Source organism: Oncorhynchus kisutch, linkage group LG2, assembly GCF_002021735.2.
Source record: "Oncorhynchus kisutch isolate 150728-3 linkage group LG2, Okis_V2, whole genome shotgun sequence".
NCBI lineage: Eukaryota > Metazoa > Chordata > Actinopteri > Salmoniformes > Salmonidae > Oncorhynchus > Oncorhynchus kisutch.
Genome location: NC_034175.2, coordinates 79,658,482 through 79,679,752, shown reverse-complemented (window position 1 = coordinate 79,679,752; position 21,271 = coordinate 79,658,482). Strand labels below are relative to the sequence as shown.

The following is a 21,271-nucleotide window of genomic DNA, read 5'->3' as shown; positions in this document are numbered from 1 at the left end:
ACGGTACAGAGTCAATGTGGAGGCTATATACAGGGTATTACGGTACAGAGTCAATGTGGAGGCTATATACAGGGTATTACGGTACAGAGTCAATGTGGAGGCTATATACAGGGTATTACGGTACAGAGTCAATGTGGAGGCTATATACAGGGTGTTACGGTACAGAGTCAATGTGGAGGCTATATACAGGGTGTTACGGTACAGAGTCAATGTGGAGGCTATATACAGGGTGTTACGGTACAGAGTCAATGTGGAGGCTATATACAGGGTATTACGGTACAGAGTCAATGTGGAGGCTATATACAGGGTATTACGGTACAGAGTCAATGTGGAGGCTATATACAGGGTGTTACGGTACAGAGTCAATGTGGAGGCTATATACAGGGTATTACGGTACAGAGTCAATGTGGAGGCTATATACAGGGTATTACGGTACAGAGTCAATGTGGAGGCTACATACAGGGGGTACCAGTACAGAGTCAATGTGGAGGCTACATACAGGGGGTACCAGTACAGAGTCAATGTGGAGGCTATATACAGGGGGTACCGGTACAGAGTCAATGTGGAGGCTACATACAGGGGGTACCGGTACACAGTCAATGTGGAGGCTACATACAGGGAGTACCGGTACAGAGTCAATGTGGAGGCTATATACAGGGAGTACCGGTACAGAGTCAATGTGGAGGTTATATACAGGGTATTACGGTACAGAGTCAATGTGGAGGCTACATAAAGGGGGTACCAGTACAGAGTCAATGTGGAGGCTACATACAGGGGGTACTGGTACAGAGTCAATGTGGAGGCTACATACAGGGGGTACCGGTACAGAGTCAATGTGGAGGTTATATACAGGGTATTACGTTACAGAGTCAATGTGGAGGCTACATACAGGGGGTACCAGTACAGAGTCAGTGTGGAGGCTACATACAGGGGGTACCGGTACAGAGTCAATGTGGAGGCTATATACAGGGGGTACCGGTACAGAGTCAATGTGGAGGCTACATACAGGGGGTACCGGTACAGAGTCAATGTGGAGGCTACATACAGGGGGTAACGGTACAGAGTCAATGTGGAGGCTATATACAGGGGGTACCAGTACAGAGTCAATGTGGGGGCTATATACAGGGGGTACCAGTACAGAGTCAATGTGGAGGCTATATACAGGGGGTACCGGTACAGAGTCAATGTGGAGGCTATATACAGGGGGTACCGGTACAGAGTCAATGTGGAGGCTATATACAGGGTGTTACGGTACAGAGTCAATGTGGAGGCTATATACAGGGTATTACGGTACAGAGTCAATGTGGAGGCTATATACAGGGTATTACAGTACAGAGTCAATGTGGAGGCTATATACAGGGTATTACGGTACAGAGTCAATGTGGAGGCTATATACAGGGTATTACGGTACAGAGTCAATGTGGAGGCTATATACAGGGTATTACGGTACAGAGTCAATGTGGAGGCTATATACAGGGTATTACGGTACAGAGTCAATGTGGAGGCTATATACAGGGTGTTACGGTACAGAGTCAATGTGGAGGCTATATACAGGGTGTTACGGTACAGAGTCAATGTGGAGGCTATATACAGGGTGTTACGGTACAGAGTCAATGTGGAGGCTATATACAGGGTATTACAGTACAGAGTCAATGTGGAGGCTATATACAGGGTATTACGGTACAGAGTCAATGTGGAGGCTATATACAGGGTATTACGGTACAGAGTCAATGTGGAGGCTATATACAGGGTATTACGGTACAGAGTCAATGTGGAGGCTACATACAGGGGGTACCAGTACAGAGTCAATGTGGAGGCTACATACAGGGGGTACTGGTACAGAGTCAATGTGGAGGCTACATACAGGGGGTACAGGTACAGAGTCAATGTGGAGGCTATATACAGGGGGTACCGGTACAGAGTCAATGTGGAGGCTACATACAGGGGGTACCGGTACAGAGTCAATGTGGAGTATACATACAGGGAGTACCGGTACAGAGTCAATGTGGAGGCTATATACAGGGAGTACCGGTACAGAGTCAATGTGGAGGTTATATACAGGGTATTACGGTACAGAGTCAATGTGGAGGCTACATAAAGGGGGTACCAGTACAGAGTCAATGTGGAGGCTACATACAGGGGGTACTGGTACAGAGTCAATGTGGAGGCTACATACAGGGGGTACCGGTACAGAGTCAATGTGGAGGCTACATACAGGGGGTAACGGTACAGAGTCAATGTGGAGGCTATATACAGGGGGTACCAGTACAGAGTCAATGTGGGGGCTATATACAGGGGGTACCAGTACAGAGTCAATGTGGAGGCTATATACAGGGGGTACCGGTACAGAGTCAATGTGGAGGCTATATACAGGGGGTACCGGTACAGAGTCAATGTGGAGGCTATATACAGGGTGTTACGGTACAGAGTCAATGTGGAGGCTATATACAGGGGGTACCGGTACAGAGTCAATGTGGAGGCTATATACAGGGGGTACCGGTACAGAGTCAATGTGGAGGCTATATACAGGGTGTTACGGTACAGAGTCAATGTGGAGGCTATATACAGGGGGTACCGGTACAGAGTCAATGTGGAGGCTATATACAGGGGGTACCAGTACAGAGTCAATGTGGGGGCTATATACAGGGCTATATACAGGGGGTATATATGTAATATGTACATAATATGTAGGTAGAGTTATTAAAGTGACTATGCATAGATAATAACAGAGAGTAGCAGCAGTGTAGAAAGGGGGGAGGCAATGCAAATAGTCTGGGTAGCCATTTGATTAGCAGTTCAGGAGTCTTATGGCTTGGGGGTAGAAGTTGTTAAGAAACCTCTTGAACCTAGACTTGGCGCTCCAATACCGCTTGCCTTGTATGCTTGCGTGTTGGTAGAATAACAGTGGTCTAGAACTTTATCTCCCCATGTGTATTAGTGACACGGAATAAAAATTGCCGGCAAACACAAAAGCAGACTCTGGATGAAGGTTTTCTTGCTTGTTTATAGCTTTGAACAGTTTAAGTGTCAGCTTGTTATTTTTCTTGTCCTGAAGTGGAATGTCTACAACAGTCACAGCTGAAAACTCCCTCGGGAGGTAGAAGGGTCGGCATTTGACCATCAGGTATTCCAAGATGGGTGAACAATTGGTCGACACTTCCACCGCACTGGAGTTAGCACACCAGTTGATGAAGAGGCAAACCCCTCCCCCCTTGATTTCCCTGACTCTACTGTCCTGACCACCCGGTGAATGGAGAAGCCATAGAGTTCGATAGCCATGTCGGTATCTTGTTTCAGAAAAGCAGATATTATTGCAGTTTCAATAGTCCCATTGGTAGCAAATCTGCGATCGGAGGTCCTCCATCTTACTATCTAGTGACTGTATATTAGTCAGTAGAATGGAGGGACGATCAGAGGTCCTCCATCTTATTATCTAGTTCTTTTGGGGAGATTGGAAACCCAAATTGGTCTACACAGACAAGTTCTGGCCTGGTTTAGATCTTATCTGTGGAAAATATATCAGTTTGCCTCTGTGAATGGTTTGTCCTCTGACAAATCAACTGTAAATTTCGGTGTTCCTCAATGTTCCGTTTTAGGACCACTATTGTTTTCACAATATATTTTACCTCTTGGGGATGTCATTCGAAAACATAATGTTAACTTTCACTGCTATGCGGATGACACACAGCTGTACATTTCAATGAAACATGGTGAAGCCCCAAAATTGCCCTCGCTAGAAGCATGTGTTTCAGACATAAGGAAGTGGATGGCTGCAAACTTTCTACTTTTAAACTCGGACAAAACAGAGATGCTTGTTCTAGGTCCCAAGAAACAAAGAGATCTTCTGTTGAATCTGACAATTAATCTTAATGGTTGTACAGTCGTCTCAAACAAAACTGTGAAGGACCTCGGCGTTACTCTAGACCCTGATCTCTCTTTTGAAGAACATATCAAGACCATTTCAAGGACAGCTTTTATCCATCTACGTAACATTGCAAAAATCTGAAACTTTCTGTCAAAAAATTATGCAGAAAAATTAATCCATGCTTTTGTCACTTCTAGGTTAGACTTCTGCAATGCTCTACTTTCCGGCTACCCGGATAAAGCACTAAATAAACTTCAGTTAGTGCTAAATACGGCTGCTAGAATCCTGACTAGAACCAAAAAATTTGATCATATTATTCTAGTGTTAGCCTCCCTACACTGGCTTCCTGTCAAAGCAAGGGCTGATTTCAAGGTTTTACTGCTAACCTACAAAGCATTACATGGGCTTGCTCCTACCTATCTCTCTGATTTGGTCCTGCCGTACATACCTACACGTACGCTACGGTCACAAGACGCAGGCCTCCTAATTGTCCCTAGAATTTCTAAGCAAACAGCTGGAGGCAGGGCTTTCTCCTATAGAGCTCCATTTTTATGGAACGGTCTGCCTACCCATGTGAGAGACGCAAACTCGGTCTCAACCTTTAAGTCTTTACTGAAGACTCATCTCTTCAGTGGGTCATATGATTGAGTGTAGTCTGGACCAGGAGTGGGAAGGTGAACGGAAAGGCTCTGGAGCAACGAACCGCCCTTGCTGTCTCTGCCTGGCCGGTTCCCCTTTTTCCACTGGGATTCTCTGCCTCTAACCCTATTACAGGGGCTGAGTCACTGGCTTACTGGGGTTCTCTCATACCGTCCCTGGGAGGGGTGCGTCACCTGAGTGGGTTGAGTCACTGATGTGGTCATCCTGTCCGGGTTGGCGCCCCCCTTGGGTTGTGCTGTGGCGGAGATCTTTGTGGGCTATACTCAGCCTTGTCTCAGGATGGTAGGTTGGTGGTTGAAGATATCCCTCTAGTGGTGTGGGGGCTGTGCTTTGGCAAAGTGGCTGGGGTTATATCCTTCCTGTTTGGCCCTGTCCGGGGGTGTCCTCGGATGGGGCCACAGTGTCTCCTGACCCCTCCTGTCTCAGCCTCCAGTATTTATGCTGCAGTAGTTTATGTGTCGGGGGGCTAGGGTCAGTTTGTTATATCTGGAGTACTTCTCCTGTCCTATTCGGTGTCCTGTGTGAATTTAAGTGTGCTCTCTCTAATTCTCTCTTTCTTTCTCTCTCTCGGAGGACCTGAGCCCTAGGACCATGCCTCAGGACTACCTGACATGATGACTCCTTGCTGTCCCCAGTCCACCTGGCCGCGCTGCTGCTCCAGTTTCAACTGTTCTGCCTTATTATTATTGGACCATGCTGGTCATTTATGAACATTTGAACATCTTGGCCATGTTCTGTTACAATCTCCACGGGGGCACATCCAGAAGAGGACTGGCCACCCCACATAGCCTGGTTCCTCTCTAGGTTTCTTCCTAGGTTTTGGCCTTTCTAGGGTGTTTTTCCCAGCCACCGTGCTTCTACACCTGCATTGCTTGCTGTTTGGGGTTTTAGGCTGGGTTTCTGTACAGCACTTTGAGATATCAGCTGATGTACGAAGGGCTATATAAATACATTTGATTTGATTTGATCTAGTGACTGTATATTAGTCAGTAGAATGGAGGGACGATCAGAGATCCTCCATCTTATTATCAAGTGACTGTACATTAGCCAGCTGAATGGAGGGATGATCAGAGGTCCTCCATCTTATTATCTAGTGACTGTAAATTAGCCAGTAGAATGGAGGGATGATCAGAGGCCCATCTTATTATCTAGTGACTGTACATTAGCCAGTAGAATGGAGGGAAGAGATGGCTGACAAAATAGCAAAGTTGGGTCAGAGCCTGCAAAACGGTGGCCATCCAGTACGGCGCCATTTTATCTTCAAGCTTCTGAATCTGGCGGGTAAATGCTGACAGTAGATGCCAATGTTTCAAATAGACCTAGCTTGTGCATCACTTGCTATCAGTAGCTAACAGGGAAGAAATCTGAGGGAGAACACAGAGCGTGACACTGAACAGCTTGTTGACCAGTGAATGGGCCAAGCTAGAACAGCTTGCTGACCAGTGAACGGGCCAAGCTAGAACAGCTTGTTGACCAGTGAACGGGCCAAGCTAGAACAGCTTGCTGACCAGTGAACGGGGCAAGCTAGAACAGCTTGCTGACCAGTGAACGGGCCAAGCTAGAACAGCTTGCTGACCAGTGAATGGGCCAAGTTAGAACACACCGACCAACTTCCAACTGAAAGCCAGCAGCTGTCTGACGTGCAGACTTGCAGTCAACTACTGTTGCAAAACCGTTGGCACAGGTCCTCCTGAAGTCACTGAATGAGGGCTTCGCATGCATACTGAATCCTCTGGCAGTCAACTTCGATCCAACCCCTACAGCAGTATGCCTGATGGATCCAAGTGTCTCTGGCACTTCACTCAACAGAGATGGAGCCACTAAGGGAAGCAGTCTTTTGTACTTCAGCAAATCAGAAGGTACAGCAGTGGAGCAGCAGGACCCCAGGAAGATGCCAGCACAATGAATTCAGCAAGCATCTCAACCACAGTGCTTCAGAAATATAGCTTCCTCGCATCAAAGATTGTGTCTGAGACCACTGTCTAGCCTGATGGTCAACCTGGCAGGGCATTAAGTGCCTGTGTGAGCTGTGGAAATACCTTGCAGCTGTTTTTATTAAACCTCAGTGATGCACGTTTTAATATTACTTACACTACCGGTACATGACCAAAAGTATGTTTGTGGACACCTGCTCGTTGAACATCCGATTCCAAAATCGTGGGCATTAATGTGGAGTTGGTCCCCCCCTTTGCTGCTATAACAGGGAAGGCTTTCCACTAGAACATTGCTACGGGGACTTGCTTCCATGCAGCCATAATAGCATTAGTGAGGTTGGGCACTGATGTTGGGCGATTAAGGCTCTTAGTCGTTGTTCCAATTCAGACCAGTCAAGATCTTAACAAACCGTTTCTGTATGGACCTCGCTTTGTGCACGGGGGTATTGTCATGCTGAAACAGGAAATGGCCTTCCCAAAACTGTTGCCACACAGTTGGAAGCACATAATCGTCTAGAATGTCATTGTATGCTGTAGCATTAAGATGTCCCTTCACTGGAACAAAGGGGCCTAATCCAAACCATGAAAAACAGCCATAGACCATTATTCCTCCTCCACCAAACTTTACAGTTGACACTATGCATTCGGGCAAGTAGCGTTCTCCAGGTATCCGCCAAACCCAGATGTCTGTCGGACTGCCAGATGGTGAAGCGTGATTCATCACTCCAAAGAACTCTTTCCACTGCTCCAGAGTCCAATGGTTGCGAGCTTTCCAGCCGACACCATGCGCAATGCCAAGCGATCTAAGTGTGTGTCTGCTCGGACATGGAAGTTCTTGTGCTAACATTGCTTCTAGAGGCAGTTTGGAACTCGGTTGTCAGTGTTGCAACCGAGGACATTAAAGGTACTTGATTGGTGTAAACATGGGCAAGAGTTTACTTCCCATTGGATTGGTGTAAACATGGGCAAGAGTTTACTTCCCATTGGATTGGTGTAAACATGGGCAAGAGTTTACTTCCCAACATATTTATTGTACCAGTCTAGGTGCTTATCCTTTAAATCAAAGTCAAATTAGGATTTATTTATAATTTGGAGTTGTATGGAGTCCTCTAGTGGCCAGAAGTCTGTGTTTAGCATGGGCAGAGCCATTGGATACGAGTCATTTTGATTTAGTCAACTGGGCGGGACTTCCAACTTCATTGGCTGGCCCCTCATTCCCTTCTCACAGACACTATCATGACACCGATACAAAGATGTTATGTCTACCCAGCTGGTCCCTCATTCCCGTCTCACAGACACCATCATGACACCGATACAAAGATGTTATGTCTACCCAGCTGGTCCCTCATTCCCGTCTCACAGACACCATCATGACACCGATACAAAGATGTTATGTCTACCCAGCTGGTCCCTCATTCCCGTCTCACAGACACCATCATGACACCGATACAAAGATGTTATGTCTACCCAGCTGGTCCCTCATTCCCGTCTCACAGACACCATCATGACACCGATACAAAGATGTTATGTCTACCCAGCTGGTCCCTCATTCCCGTCTCACAGACACCATCATGACACCGATACAAAGATGTTATGTCTACCCAGCTGGTCCCTCATTCCCGTCTCACAGACACCATCATGACACCGATACAAAGATGTTATGTCTACCCAGCTGGTCCCTCATTCCCGTCTCACAGACACCATCATGACACCGATACAGAGATGTTATGTCTACCCAGCTGGTCCCTCATTCCCGTCTCACAGACACCATCATGACACCGATACAAAGATGTTATGTCTACCCAGCTGGTCCCTCATTCCCGTCTCACAGACACCATCATGACACCGATACAAAGATGTTATGTCTACCCAGCTGGTCCCTCATTCCCGTCTCACAGACACCATCATGACACCGATACAAAGATGTTATGTCTACCCAGCTGGTCCCTCATTCCCGTCTCACAGACACCATCATGACACCGATACAAAGATGTTATGTCTACCCAGCTGGTCCCTCATTCCCGTCTCACAGACACCATCATGACACCGATACAAAGATGTTATGTCTACCCAGCTGGTCCCTCATTCCCGTCTCACAGACACCATCATGACACCGATACAGAGATGTTATGTCTACCCAGCTGGTCCCTCATTCCCGTCTCACAGACACCATCATGACACCGATACAAAGATGTTATGTCTACCCAGCTGGTCCCTCATTCCCGTCTCACAGACACCATCATGACACCGATACAAAGATGTTATGTCTACCCAGCTGGTCCCTCATTCCCGTCTCACAGACACCATCATGACACTGATACAAAGATGTTATGTCTACCCAGCTGGTCCCTCATTCCCGTCTCACAGACACCATCATGACACCGATACAAAGATGTTATGTCTACCCAGCTGGTCCCTCATTCCCGTCTCACAGACACCATCATGACACCGATACAAAGATGTTATGTCTACCCAGCTGGTCCCTCATTCCCGTCTCACAGACACCATCATGACACCGATACAAAGATGTTATGTCTACCCAGCTGGTCCCTCATTCCCGTCTCACAGACACCATCATGACACCGATACAAAGATGTTATGTCTACCCAGCTGGTCCCTCATTCCCGTCTCACAGACACCATCATGACACCGATACAAAGATGTTATGTCTACCCAGCTGGTCCCTCATTCCCGTCTCACAGACACCATCATGACACCGATACAAAGATGTTATGTCTACCCAGCTGGTCCCTCATTCCCGTCTCACAGACACCATCATGACACCGATACAAAGATGTTATGTCTACCCAGCTGGTCCCTCATTCCCGTCTCACAGACACCATCATGACACCGATACAGAGATGTTATGTCTACCCAGCTGGTCCCTCATTCCCGTCTCACAGACACCATCATGACACCGATACAAAGATGTTATGTCTACCCAGCTGGTCCCTCATTCCCGTCTCACAGACACCATCATGACACCGATACAAAGATGTTATGTCTACCCAGCTGGTCCCTCATTCCCGTCTCACAGACACCATCATGACACCGATACAAAGATGTTATGTCTACCCAGCTGGTCCCTCATTCCCGTCTCACAGACACCATCATGACACCGATACAAAGATGTTATGTCTACCCAGCTGGTCCCTCATTCCCGTCTCACAGACACCATCATGACACCGATACAGAGATGTTATGTCTACCCAGCTGGTCCCTCATTCCCGTCTCACAGACACCATCATGACACCGATACAAAGATGTTATGTCTACCCAGCTGGTCCCTCATTCCCGTCTCACAGACACCATCATGACACCGATACAAAGATGTTATGTCTACCCAGCTGGTCCCTCATTCCCGTCTCACAGACACCATCATGACACTGATACAAAGATGTTATGTCTACCCAGCTGGTCCCTCATTCCCGTCTCACAGACACCATCATGACACCGATACAAAGATGTTATGTCTACCCAGCTGGTCCCTCATTCCCGTCTCACAGACACCATCATGACACCGATACAAAGATGTTATGTCTACCCAGCTGGTCCCTCATTCCCGTCTCACAGACACCATCATGACACCGATACATAGATGTTATGTCTACCCAGCTGGTCCCTCATTCCCGTCTCACAGACACCATCATGACACCGATACAAAGATGTTATGTCTACCCAGCTGGTCCCTCATTCCCGTCTCACAGACACCATCATGACACCGATACAAAGATGTTATGTCTACCCAGCTGGTCCCTCATTCCCGTCTCACAGACACCATCATGACACCGATACAAAGATGTTATGTCTACCCAGCTGGTCCCTCATTCCCGTCTCACAGACACCATCATGACACCGATACAAAGATGTTATGTCTACCCAGCTGGTCCCTCATTCCCGTCTCACAGACACCATCATGACACCGATACAAAGATGTTATGTCTACCCAGCTGGTCCCTCATTCCCGTCTCACAGACACCATCATGACACCGATACAAAGATGTTATGTCTACCCAGCTGGTCCCTCATTCCCGTCTCACAGACACCATCATGACACCGATACAAAGATGTTATGTCTACCCAGCTGGTCCCTCATTCCCGTCTCACAGACACCATCATGACACCGATACAGAGATGTTATGTCTACCCAGCTGGTCCCTCATTCCCGTCTCACAGACACCATCATGACACTGATACAAAGATGTTATGTCTACCCAGCTGGTCCCTCATTCCCGTCTCACAGACACCATCATGACACCGATACAAAGATGTTATGTCTACCCAATGGCAGGAAGTGACATCCCCCCAAAAAACGAACTATAGGCCTACAACACATACAGTAAATGGTTCCTAGCCTCCCATAGGCTACTTTCTAAAACTAAACACTAAAACTGATTTTTAATAAAACTAGTCAATCCAGTCTGAAAACTAACTGAAACTGAACTTCAAATAGAATGACTATAAATAAAATAAACAAATAAAACGAATATTCAATCACAAAACAATAATAACCTTGTTGAAACAAAGGCTAATTATCTTGGAGTTGCATGTCACTGTTCAGAAACAAAGTGAGGACCTAAAATGTGTGTGAAATGAGGACTTACTGAGTGCTGGCACTGTATGGCACTGGCTGGTAGAACCCCATACAAACCACCAAGATGTGAAGAGGGACACTGTGGAGACAGACTGGGGTGAGATGGGCTGTACAGAGGACACATCTCTTCCCCTCCTTGTATATAAGCACTGTGAGTCATTTATTAAATCACGCACAGATCTCACTCACACCAATTTAGCTGCGTCAAGATTGATTCATTTCTCTGCAAAAATACAATTATTTCTGCTCATCCACATTGTATACAGAATTTCATGCCATGGAGTGTATTCACGAGGAAGGGCCTGTAGATTAGTGTAGTGTACTCACTAGGAAGGGGCTGTAGTGTGTCGTGTACTCACTAGGAAGGGGCAGTATTGTGTAGTGTTCTCACTAGGAAGGGGCAGTAGTGTGTAGTGTTCTCACTAGGAAGGGGCAGTAGTGTGTAGTGTTCTCACTAGGAAGGGGCAGTAGTGTGTAGTGTTCTCACTAGGAAGGGGCTGTAGTGTGTAGTGTTCTCACTAGGAAGGGGCTGTAGTGTGTAGTGTACTCACTAGGAAGGGGCAGTAGTGTGTAGTGTACTCACTAGGAAGGGGCAGTAGTGTGTAGTGTACTCACTAGGAAGGGGCAGTAGTGTGTAGTGTACTCACTAGGAAGGGACAGTAGTGTGTACCCGCTAGGAAGGGGCAGTAGTGTGCAGTGTTCTCACTAGGAAGGGGCAGTAGTGTAGTAGTGTAATCACTAGGAAGGGGCAGTAGTGTGTACTCACTAGGAAGGGGCTGTAGTGTGTAGTGTTCTCACTAGGAAGGGGCTGTAGTGTGTAGTGTTCTCACTAGGAAGGCGCTGTAGTGTAGTAGTGTTCTCACTAGGAAGGGGCTGTAGTGTGTAGTGTACCCACTAGGAAGGGGCTGTAGTGTGTAGTGTTCTCACTAGGAAGGGGCAGTAGTGTGTAGTGTTCTCACTAGGAAGGGGCTGTAGTGTGTAGGGTACTCACTAGGAAGGGGCTGTAGTGTGTAGTGTTCTCACTAGGAAGGGGCAGTAGTGTGTAGTGTACTCACTAGGAAGGGGCAGTAGTGTGTACCCGCTAGGAAGGGGCAGTAGTGTGTAGTGTTCTCACTAGGAAGGGGCAGTAGTGTGTACCCGCTAGGAAGGGGCAGTAGTGTGTAGTCTTCTCACTAGGAAGGGGCTGTAGTGTGTAGTGTTCTCACTAGGAAGGGGCTGTAGTGTGTAGTGTACTCACTAGGAAGAGGCTGTAGTGTGTAGTGTTCTCACTAGGAAGGGGCTGTAGTGTGTAGTGTACTCACTAGGAAGGGGCAGTAGTGTGTACCCGCTAGGAAGGGGCAGTAGTGTGTAGTGTTCTCACTAGGAAGGGCAGTAGTGTGTACCCGCTAGGAAGGGGCAGTAGTGTGTAGTGTTCTCACTAGGAAGGGGCAGTAGTGTGTAGTGTTCTCACTAGGAAGGGGCTGTAGTGTGTACTCACTAGGAAGGGGCTGTAGTGTGTACTCACTACGAAGGGGCTGTAGTGTGAAGTGTACTCACTAGGAAGGGGCTGTGGTGTGTACTCACTAGGAAGGGGCTGTAGTGTGTACTCACTAGGAAGGGGCTGTAGTGTGAAGTGTACTCACTAGGAAGGGGCTGTAGTGTGTAGTGTACTCACTAGGAAGGGGCTGTAGTGTGTAGTGTACTCACTAGGAAGGGGCTGTAGTGTGTAGTGTTCTCACTAGGAAGGGGCTGTAGTGTGTAGTGTACTCACTAGGAAGGGGCTGTAGTGTGTACTCACTAGGAAGGGGCAGTAGTGTGTACCCGCTAGGAAGGGGCAGTAGTGTGTAGTGTACTCACTAGGAAGGGGCTGTAGTGTGTAGTGTACTCACTAGGAAGGGGCTGTAGTGTGTACTCACTAGAAAGGGGCTGTAGTGTGTAGTGTACTCACTAGGAAGGGGCTGAAGTGTGTACTCACTAGGAAGGGGCTGTAGTGTGTAGTATACTCACTAGGAAGGGGCAGTAGTGTGTAGTGTACTCACAAGGAAGGGGCAGTAGTGTGTACTCACTAGGAAGGGGCAGTAGTGTATAGTGTACTCACTAGGAAGGGCAGTAGTGTGTACCCGCTAGGAAGGGGCAGTAGTGTGTAGTGTTCTCACTAGGAAGGGGCAGTAGTGTGTAGTGTTCTCACTAGGAAGGGGCTGTAGTGTGTACTCACTAGGAAGGGGCTGTAGTGTGAAGTGTACTCACTAGGAAGGGGCTGTGGTGTGTACTCACTAGGAAGGGGCTGTAGTGTGTACTCACTAGGAAGGGGCTGTAGTGTGAAGTGTACTCACTAGGAAGGGGCTGTAGTGTGTAGTGTACTCACTAGGAAGGGGCTGTAGTGTGTAGTGTACTCACTAGGAAGGGGCTGTAGTGTGTAGTGTTCTCACTAGGAAGGGGCTGTAGTGTGTACTCACTAGGAAGGGGCAGTAGTGTGTACCCGCTAGGAAGGGGCAGTAGTGTGTAGTGTACTCACTAGGAAGGGGCTGTAGTGTGTACTCACTAGAAAGGGGCTGTAGTGTGTAGTGTACACACTAGGAAGGGGCTGAAGTGTGTACTCACTAGGAAGGGGCTGTAGTGTGTAGTGTACTCACTAGGAAGGGGCAGTAGTGTGTAGTGTTCTCACTAGGAAGGGGCTGTAGTGTGTAGTGTTCTCACTAGGAAGGGGCAGTAGTGTGTAGTGTTCTCACTAGGAAGGGGCAGTAGTGTGTAGTGTACTCACTAGGAAGGGGCAGTAGTGTGTACTCACTAGGAAGGGGCAGTAGTGTGTACTCACTAGGAAGGGGCAGTAGTGTGTACTCACTAGGAAGGGGCAGTAGTGTGTAGTGTTCTCACTAGGAAGGGGCAGTAGTGTGTAGTGTACTCACTAGGAAGGGGCAGTAGTGTGTACTCACAAGGAAGGGGCAGTAGTGTGTACTCACTAGGAAGGGGCAGTAGTGTATAGTGTACTCACTAGGAAGGGGCAGTAGTGTTCTCACTAGGAAGGGGCTGTAGTGTGTAGTGTTCTCACTAGGAAGGGGCAGTAGTGTGTAGTGTTCTCACTAGGAAGGGGCAGTAGTGTGTAGTGTACTCACTAGGAAGGGGCAGTAGTGTGTACTCACTAGGAAGGGGCAGTAGTGTATAGTGTTCTCACTAGGAAGGGGCTGTAGTGTGTAGTGTTCTCACTAGGAAGGGGCTGTAGTGTGTAGTGTTCTCACTAGGAAGGGGCAGTAGTGTGTAGTGTTCTCACTAGGAAGGGGCAGTAGTGTGTAGTGTTCTCACTAGGAAGGGGCTGTAGTGTAATAGTATACTCACTAGGAAGGGCTGTAGTGTGTAGTGTACTCACTAGGAAGGGTCTGTAGTGTGTAGTGTTCTCACTAGGAAGGGCTGTAGTGTGTAGTGTACTCACTAGGAAGGGGCAGTAGTGTAGTAGTGTACTCACTAGGAAGGGGCAGTAGTGTGTAGTGTACTCACTAGGAAGGGGCAGTAGTGTGTAGTGTACTCACTAGGAAGGGGCAGTAGTGTAGTGGACTCACTAGGAAGGGGCAGTAGTGTGTCGTGTACTCACTAGGAAGGGGCTGTAGTGTGTCGTGTACTCACTAGGAAGGGGCTGTAGTGTGTAGTGTACTCACTAGGAAGGGTCCGGGGTGTGCTCCTCGGGGGCCTGTTGCTGGCGGTAAAACAGACAAACCAGTGGAGAAGATTCCCAGAGCATTCAGGTTCAGCCCCGGGATAAGGTTGGTTTGTTGCTAGAAGAGATGAACAGAGGCACACAGGAGTGTGTGTGTGTGTGTGTGTGTGTGTGTGTGTGTGTGTGTGTGTGTGTGTGTGTGTGTGTGTGTGTGTGTGTGTGACAGACACATTTTTTATCTAATCTCCCAGAGAGTTAAGCATTTCACTGTACCTGAAATGCTGGAAACTTGAGACCATCTTCAGAAAGCCATATTGTGTAGTAACCCTGGTGTCTGGCCAGATGTCCGTCTGACAGCAACACTACACCTTTCTGGTTCACCTGACCAGTCTACTTCATGCTTTAGAAAGCTTGATATCATTTAGCAAACACACTGAGCAGGAATGTTTTATCATTAAAACATCTTCATGTAAATGTCGTAGATCTGGCATAAATATGACTGAAGATTATATTTTATGACATCTTAATTACAAAATGCATCTTGTGCCAGGAAATGTATCATTAGAGGTCACTGTGAAACCTACTGTTATTCTTTAGAATTTAACAAGCATAGATTTGTTTTTGTGTGCCAAATTAGAAAAAGTGACCAGAGGCCACGAGTAACTTGGTAAAAAATAATGGCACCAATCAAACTATAGGTGGCGCTGCTGTAAGCAGTCTCACTTAAACCCTCATCTCCTTCGCCCTGTTTGACCTATATACTTTAAACTTGTATGTAGGTGTTTTTCCTCATGCTGAACACATTTGCCTCAAGGACCCATGAGGTCCATCAGGATAGGTTTTCCTCGATCTTTGAAATTTTAGAAAATCTTAAAAAATATATATTCTCATGAACCTTAAGTCCAAATAACACCAACTTTGGTAAGTAGTCCCAAAGGCTAGTCATGGCTCACATCAACACCATTATCCCAGAAACCCTAAACCCACTCCAATTTGCACACCAACCTAACAAACATACCCACACAATGACGCAATCTCTATTGCACTCCACACTGCCCTTTCCCACCTGGACAAAAGGAACACCTATGTGAGAATGCTATTCATTGACTACAGCTCAGCGTTCAACACCATGGTGCCCTCAAAGCTCATCACTAAGCTAAGGACCCTGGGACTAAACACCTCCCTCTGCAATTGGATCCTGGACTTCCTGACAGGCCACCCCCAGGTGGTAAGGGTAGGTAACAACACATCAGCCACACTGATCCTCAACACGGGGGCCCCTCAGGGGTGCGTGCTCAGCCCTCTCCCGTACTCCCTGTTCACTCATGACTGCACGGCCAAGCACAACTCCTACACCATCATTAAGTTTGCCAGTGGTAGGCCTTGATCACCGACAACGACGAGACAGCCTATAGGGAGGTCAGAGACCTGGCCGTGTCGTGCCAGTACAACAACCTCTCCCTCACTGTGATCAAGACAAAGGAGATAATTGTGGACTACAGGAAAAGGAGGACCGAGCGCTCCCCCATTCTCATCAAAGGGGCTGTAGTGGAGCAGGTTGAGAGCTTCAAGTTCCTTGGTGTCCACATCCCCAACAAACTAGCATGGTCCAAACATACTAAGACAGTTGTGAAGAGGGCACGACAAAGCTTACCTCTATACCAAGCGGTGTCAGAGGAAGGCCCTAAAAATTGTCAGACTCCAGCCACCCTAGTCATAGACTGTTCTCTCTGCTCCCGCACGGCAAGTCTAGGTCCAAAAGGGTTCTTAACAGCTGCTACCCCCAAGCCATAACACTCTTGAACAGATAATCAAATGGCTACCCAGACTATTTTCATTGCACCCCCCCTCTTTTACACGGCTGCTACTCTGTTTATTATCTATGCATAGTCACTTTAACTCGACCTACAGTACATGTACACTACCTTTCAAAAGTTTGGGGTCACATAGGAATCTCCTTGTTTATGTAAGAAAAGCAAAACAAAAAATGTCCATTGAAATTGATCAAAAATATAGTGTGGACATTGCAAACCACATTGCAAAACCATGTTTTTTTTATGGTGGTTTTGGAGCAGTGGCTTCCTCCAGCATCTTCACAAGGTCCTTTGCTGTTGTTCTGGGATTGATTTGAACTTTTCACACCAAGTACGTTCATCTCTAGGAGATTTAACGCGTCTCCTTCCTGAGCGGTATCATGGCTGTGTGGTCCCATGATGTTTATACTTGCGTACTATTGTTTGTACAGATGAACGTGGTACCTTCAGGCGTTTGGAAATTGCTCCCAAAGATGAACCAGACTTGTGGAGGTCTACAATTCTTTTCTGTGGTCTTGGCTGATTTATTTTGATTTTCCCATGATGTCAAGCAAGGAGGCACTGAGTTCAAAGGTAGTCCTTGAAATAAATCCACAGGTACACCTCCAATTGACTCAAATGATGTCATTTAGCCTATCAGAAGCTTCTAAAGCCATGACAACATTTTCTGGAGTTTTCTAAGCTGTTTAAAGGCACAGTCAACTTAGTGTATGTAAACTTCTGACCTACTGGAATTGTGATACAGTGAATTATAAGTGAAATAATCTGTCTATAAACATTTGTTGGAAAAATGACTTGTGTCATGTAGATGTCCTAACCGACTTGAAAAACGAGTTAGATGGCTGCACCAGACCAGCTAGTGGCACTGTAGAGGTCATTGGCACCAGTGGCACAATGGGATACTAAATGGGATACTAACAATAACTGTTGATCAATTGGACTTTGTCTTATGCAAATTTATGTTAGATTTTAATTATGCAGATGACCAATGTGAAATTATGTGTTATCTATATATATATCACATATTGTTGCTGAAAAACAGTCTTAACGTAGTGAAAAATTTATATTGTATTGTGGAAAATGTGAAACTGGAAGTCCTACTACCACTTGCGCAATCAGCAGAGAGAGAGGGAGAGACTACATAATAGAGTGCTTTGTTACCCAACTGAGTCATTGCTGCTCACAGCTATATTTATGAAATACTGTTTTCAGAATGAATTATTCTCAATGTTGCATAACCTTAGTCAAGTCACCAGTTATGTCTCTGTGTAGTTGAAATCTCACAGGTGCACACTGATGTCATGAATGAGTGTGTGTTGGGGCTGGGTGAGACAGGGCTGTGGTATCAGATCATGTGTGTGGAGCTGGGTGAGACAGGGCTGTGGTATCAGATCATGTGTGTTGGAGCTGGGTGAGACAGGGCTGTGGTATCAGATCATGTGTGTGGAGCTGGGTGAGACAGGGCTGTGGTATCAGATCATGTGTTTTGGAGCTGGGTGAGACAGGGATGAGGTATCAGATCATGTGTGTTGGAGCTGGGTGAGACAGGGATGAGGTATCAGATCATGTGTGTGTGGAGCTGGGTGAGACAGGGCTGTGGAATCAGATCATGTGTGTTGGAGCTGGGTTAGACAGGGCTGAGGTATCAGATCATGTGTGTTGGGGCTGGGTGAGACAGGGCTGAGGTATCAGATCGTGTGTTGGGGCTGGGTGAGACAGGGCTGAGGTATCAGATCATGTGTGTTGGGGCTGGGTAAGACAAGGCTGAGGTATCAGATCATGTGTGTTGGGGCTGGGTGAGACAGGGCTGTGGTATCAGATCATGTGTGTTGGGGCTGGGTGAGACAGGGCTGAGGTATCAGATCATGTGTGTTGGGGCTGGGTGAGACAGGGCTGAGGTATCAGATCATGTGTGTTGGGGCTGGGTGAGACAGGGCTGTGGTATCAGATCATGTGTGTTGGGGCTGGGTGAGACAGGGCTGTGGTAACAGATCATGTGTGTTGGGGCTGGGTGAGACAGGGCTGTGGTATCGGGTGGGTGGGGTGGGAAGTGAAGTGTTAGAGTTTGTGCTGCTATAAGAATGAGTCAGAGGCCAAGCTAACCAACTGACACAGCCAGACAGACAGCCAGACAGACAGACAGCCAGCCAGACAGCCAGCCAGACAGACAGCCAGACTGACAGACAGACAGACAGACAGACACAGCCAGACAGACAGCCAGACTGACAGACAGCCAGACAGACAGACAGCCAGACAGACAGCCAGACTGACAGACAGCCAGACAGACAGCCAGTGTTTACATGAAGCCTTACGTTAACAGCAGCGATGTCGTTCTCGTAGGCGTCCCTCAGTTTCCTCATGACCTCCCCCTCAGCCTTACAGCACGCCTCCATACTGCCCTTCACTGTGATGGTCCTCTCTGGGTTACAGATGGTTATGTCCTGTAACCTGGAACACATACATCAAGTCAGCAAGTAACCCTAACGCTTCCGTGGGTTACAGATGGTCCTGGACACATCTGGATTCCCTTATAGATGGTCCTCTCTAGGTTACAGATGGTCCAGACACATCTGGATTCCCTTATAGATGGTCCTCTCTGGGTTAAAGATGGTCCTGGACACATCTGGATTCCCTTATAGATGGTCCTCTCTGGGTTACAGATGGTCCAGACACATCTGGATTCCCTTATAGATGGTCCTCTCTGGGATACAGATGGTCCAGACACATCTGGATTCCCTTATAGATGGTCCTCTCTGGGATACAGATGGTCCAGACACATCTGGATTGTGATGTCACTACAGGAGGAAAGGATGGAGAATAGAAACCCTTCTCAGAACACTCAGTCGCGCTCACACCCTCTCTGTCACACACCCTCTCTGTCACACACCCTCCCATTCATACCCCTCCCCCTCCCAACACAATGATACAGAGCCATTCACTACCCCCCCAACACAATGACACAGAGCCATTCATTACCCCCCTAACACAATGATACAGAGCCATTCATTACCCCCCAACACATTGATACAGAGCCATTCATTACCCCCCAACACAATGACAAAGAGCCATTCATTACCCCCCCAACCCTTGATACAGAGCCATTCATTACCCCCCCAACACAATGATACAGAGCCATTCATTACCTCCCCCAACACAATGATACAGAGCCATTCATTACCCCCCAACACAATGATACAGAGCCATCCATTACCCCTCCCAACACAATGATACAGAGCCATCCATTGCCCCCCCAACACAATGATACAGAGCCATTCATTACCCCCCCAACACAATGATACAGAGCTATTCATTACCCCCCCAACACAATGATACAGAGCCATTCACTACACCCCCCCCCACCCAACACAATGATACAGAACAATTCATTACCCCCCCAACACAATGACACAGAGCCATTCATTACCCCCCCCCCAACACAATGACACAGAGCCATTCATTACGCCCCCCCGAACACAGTGATACAGAGCCATTCATTACCCCCCAACACAATGATACAGAGCCATTCATTACCCCCCCCCAACACAATGATACAGAGCCATTCATTACCCCTCCCCCAACACAATGACACAGAGCCATTCACTACCCCCACTACACAATGATACAGAGCCATTCATTACTCCCCCCCAACACAATGATACAGAGCCATTCATTACCCCCCAACACAATGATACAGAGCCATTCATTACCCCCCCAACACAATGATACAGAGCCATTCATTACCCCCCCAACACAATGACACAGAGCCATTCATTACCCCCCCCCCCCAACACAATAATACAGAGCCATTCATTAACCCCCCACAACACAATGACACAGAGCCATTCATTAACCCCCCCCACAACACAATGATACAGAGCCATTCATTACCCCCCCCCAACACAATGATACAGAGCCATTCATTACCCCCCCCCCAACACAATGATACAGAGCCATTCATTACCCCCCCCCCCACAACACAATGACACAGAGCCATTCATTACCCCCCCAACACAATGATACAGAGCCATTCATTAACCCCCCCCCAACACAATGATACAGAGCCATTCATTACCCCCCAACACAATGATACAGAGCCATTCACTACCCCCCCAACACAATGATACAGAGCCATTCATTACCCCCCCCCAACACAATGATACAGAGCCCATTCATTACCCCCCCCAACACAATGATACAGAGCCATTCATTACCCCCCCAACACAATGATACAGAGCCATTCATTACCCCCCCAACACAATGATACAGAGCCATTCATTAACCCCCCCACAACACAATTGATACAGAGCCATTCATTAACCCCCCCACAACACAATGATACAGAGCCATTCATTACCCCCCCCCAACACAATGATACAGAGCCATTCATTAACCCCCCCAACACAATGATACAGAGCCATTCATTACCCCCCAACACAATGATACAGAGCCATTCATTAACCCCCCCCCCCAACACAATGATACAGAGCCATTCATTACCCCCCAACACAATGATACAGAGCCATTCATTACCCCCCCAACACAATGACACAGAGCCATTCATTACCCCCCAACACAATGACACAGAGCCATTCATTACCCCCCCCCCCAACACAATGACACAGAGACATTCATTACCCCCAACACAATGACAAAGAGCCATTCATTACCCCCCCCAACACAATGATACAGAGCCATTCATATACTCCCCCAACACAATGATACAGAACCATTCATTACCCCCCCCAACACAATGATACAGAGCCCATCCATTACCCC

General features: G+C 47.5%; 1 protein-coding gene across 3 annotated transcripts in view; it reads right to left on the bottom strand.

Moving 5' to 3' along the window:
• Positions 1 to 21,271, bottom strand: part of igf2bp2a (insulin-like growth factor 2 mRNA binding protein 2a) — a 123,324-nt gene that overhangs the window by 4,326 nt on the left and 97,727 nt on the right. For all 3 annotated transcript variants that reach the window (XM_031801852.1, XM_031801860.1, XM_031801856.1), the window contains 3 exons: positions 18,808 to 18,943; positions 14,683 to 14,799; positions 11,064 to 11,132 (listed from right to left, as the gene is read on the bottom strand). In XM_031801852.1, coding sequence (XP_031657712.1) covers positions 11,064 to 11,132; positions 14,683 to 14,799; positions 18,808 to 18,943 — 322 coding nt within the window. The remainder of the gene's footprint in view (positions 1 to 11,063; positions 11,133 to 14,682; positions 14,800 to 18,807; positions 18,944 to 21,271) is intronic.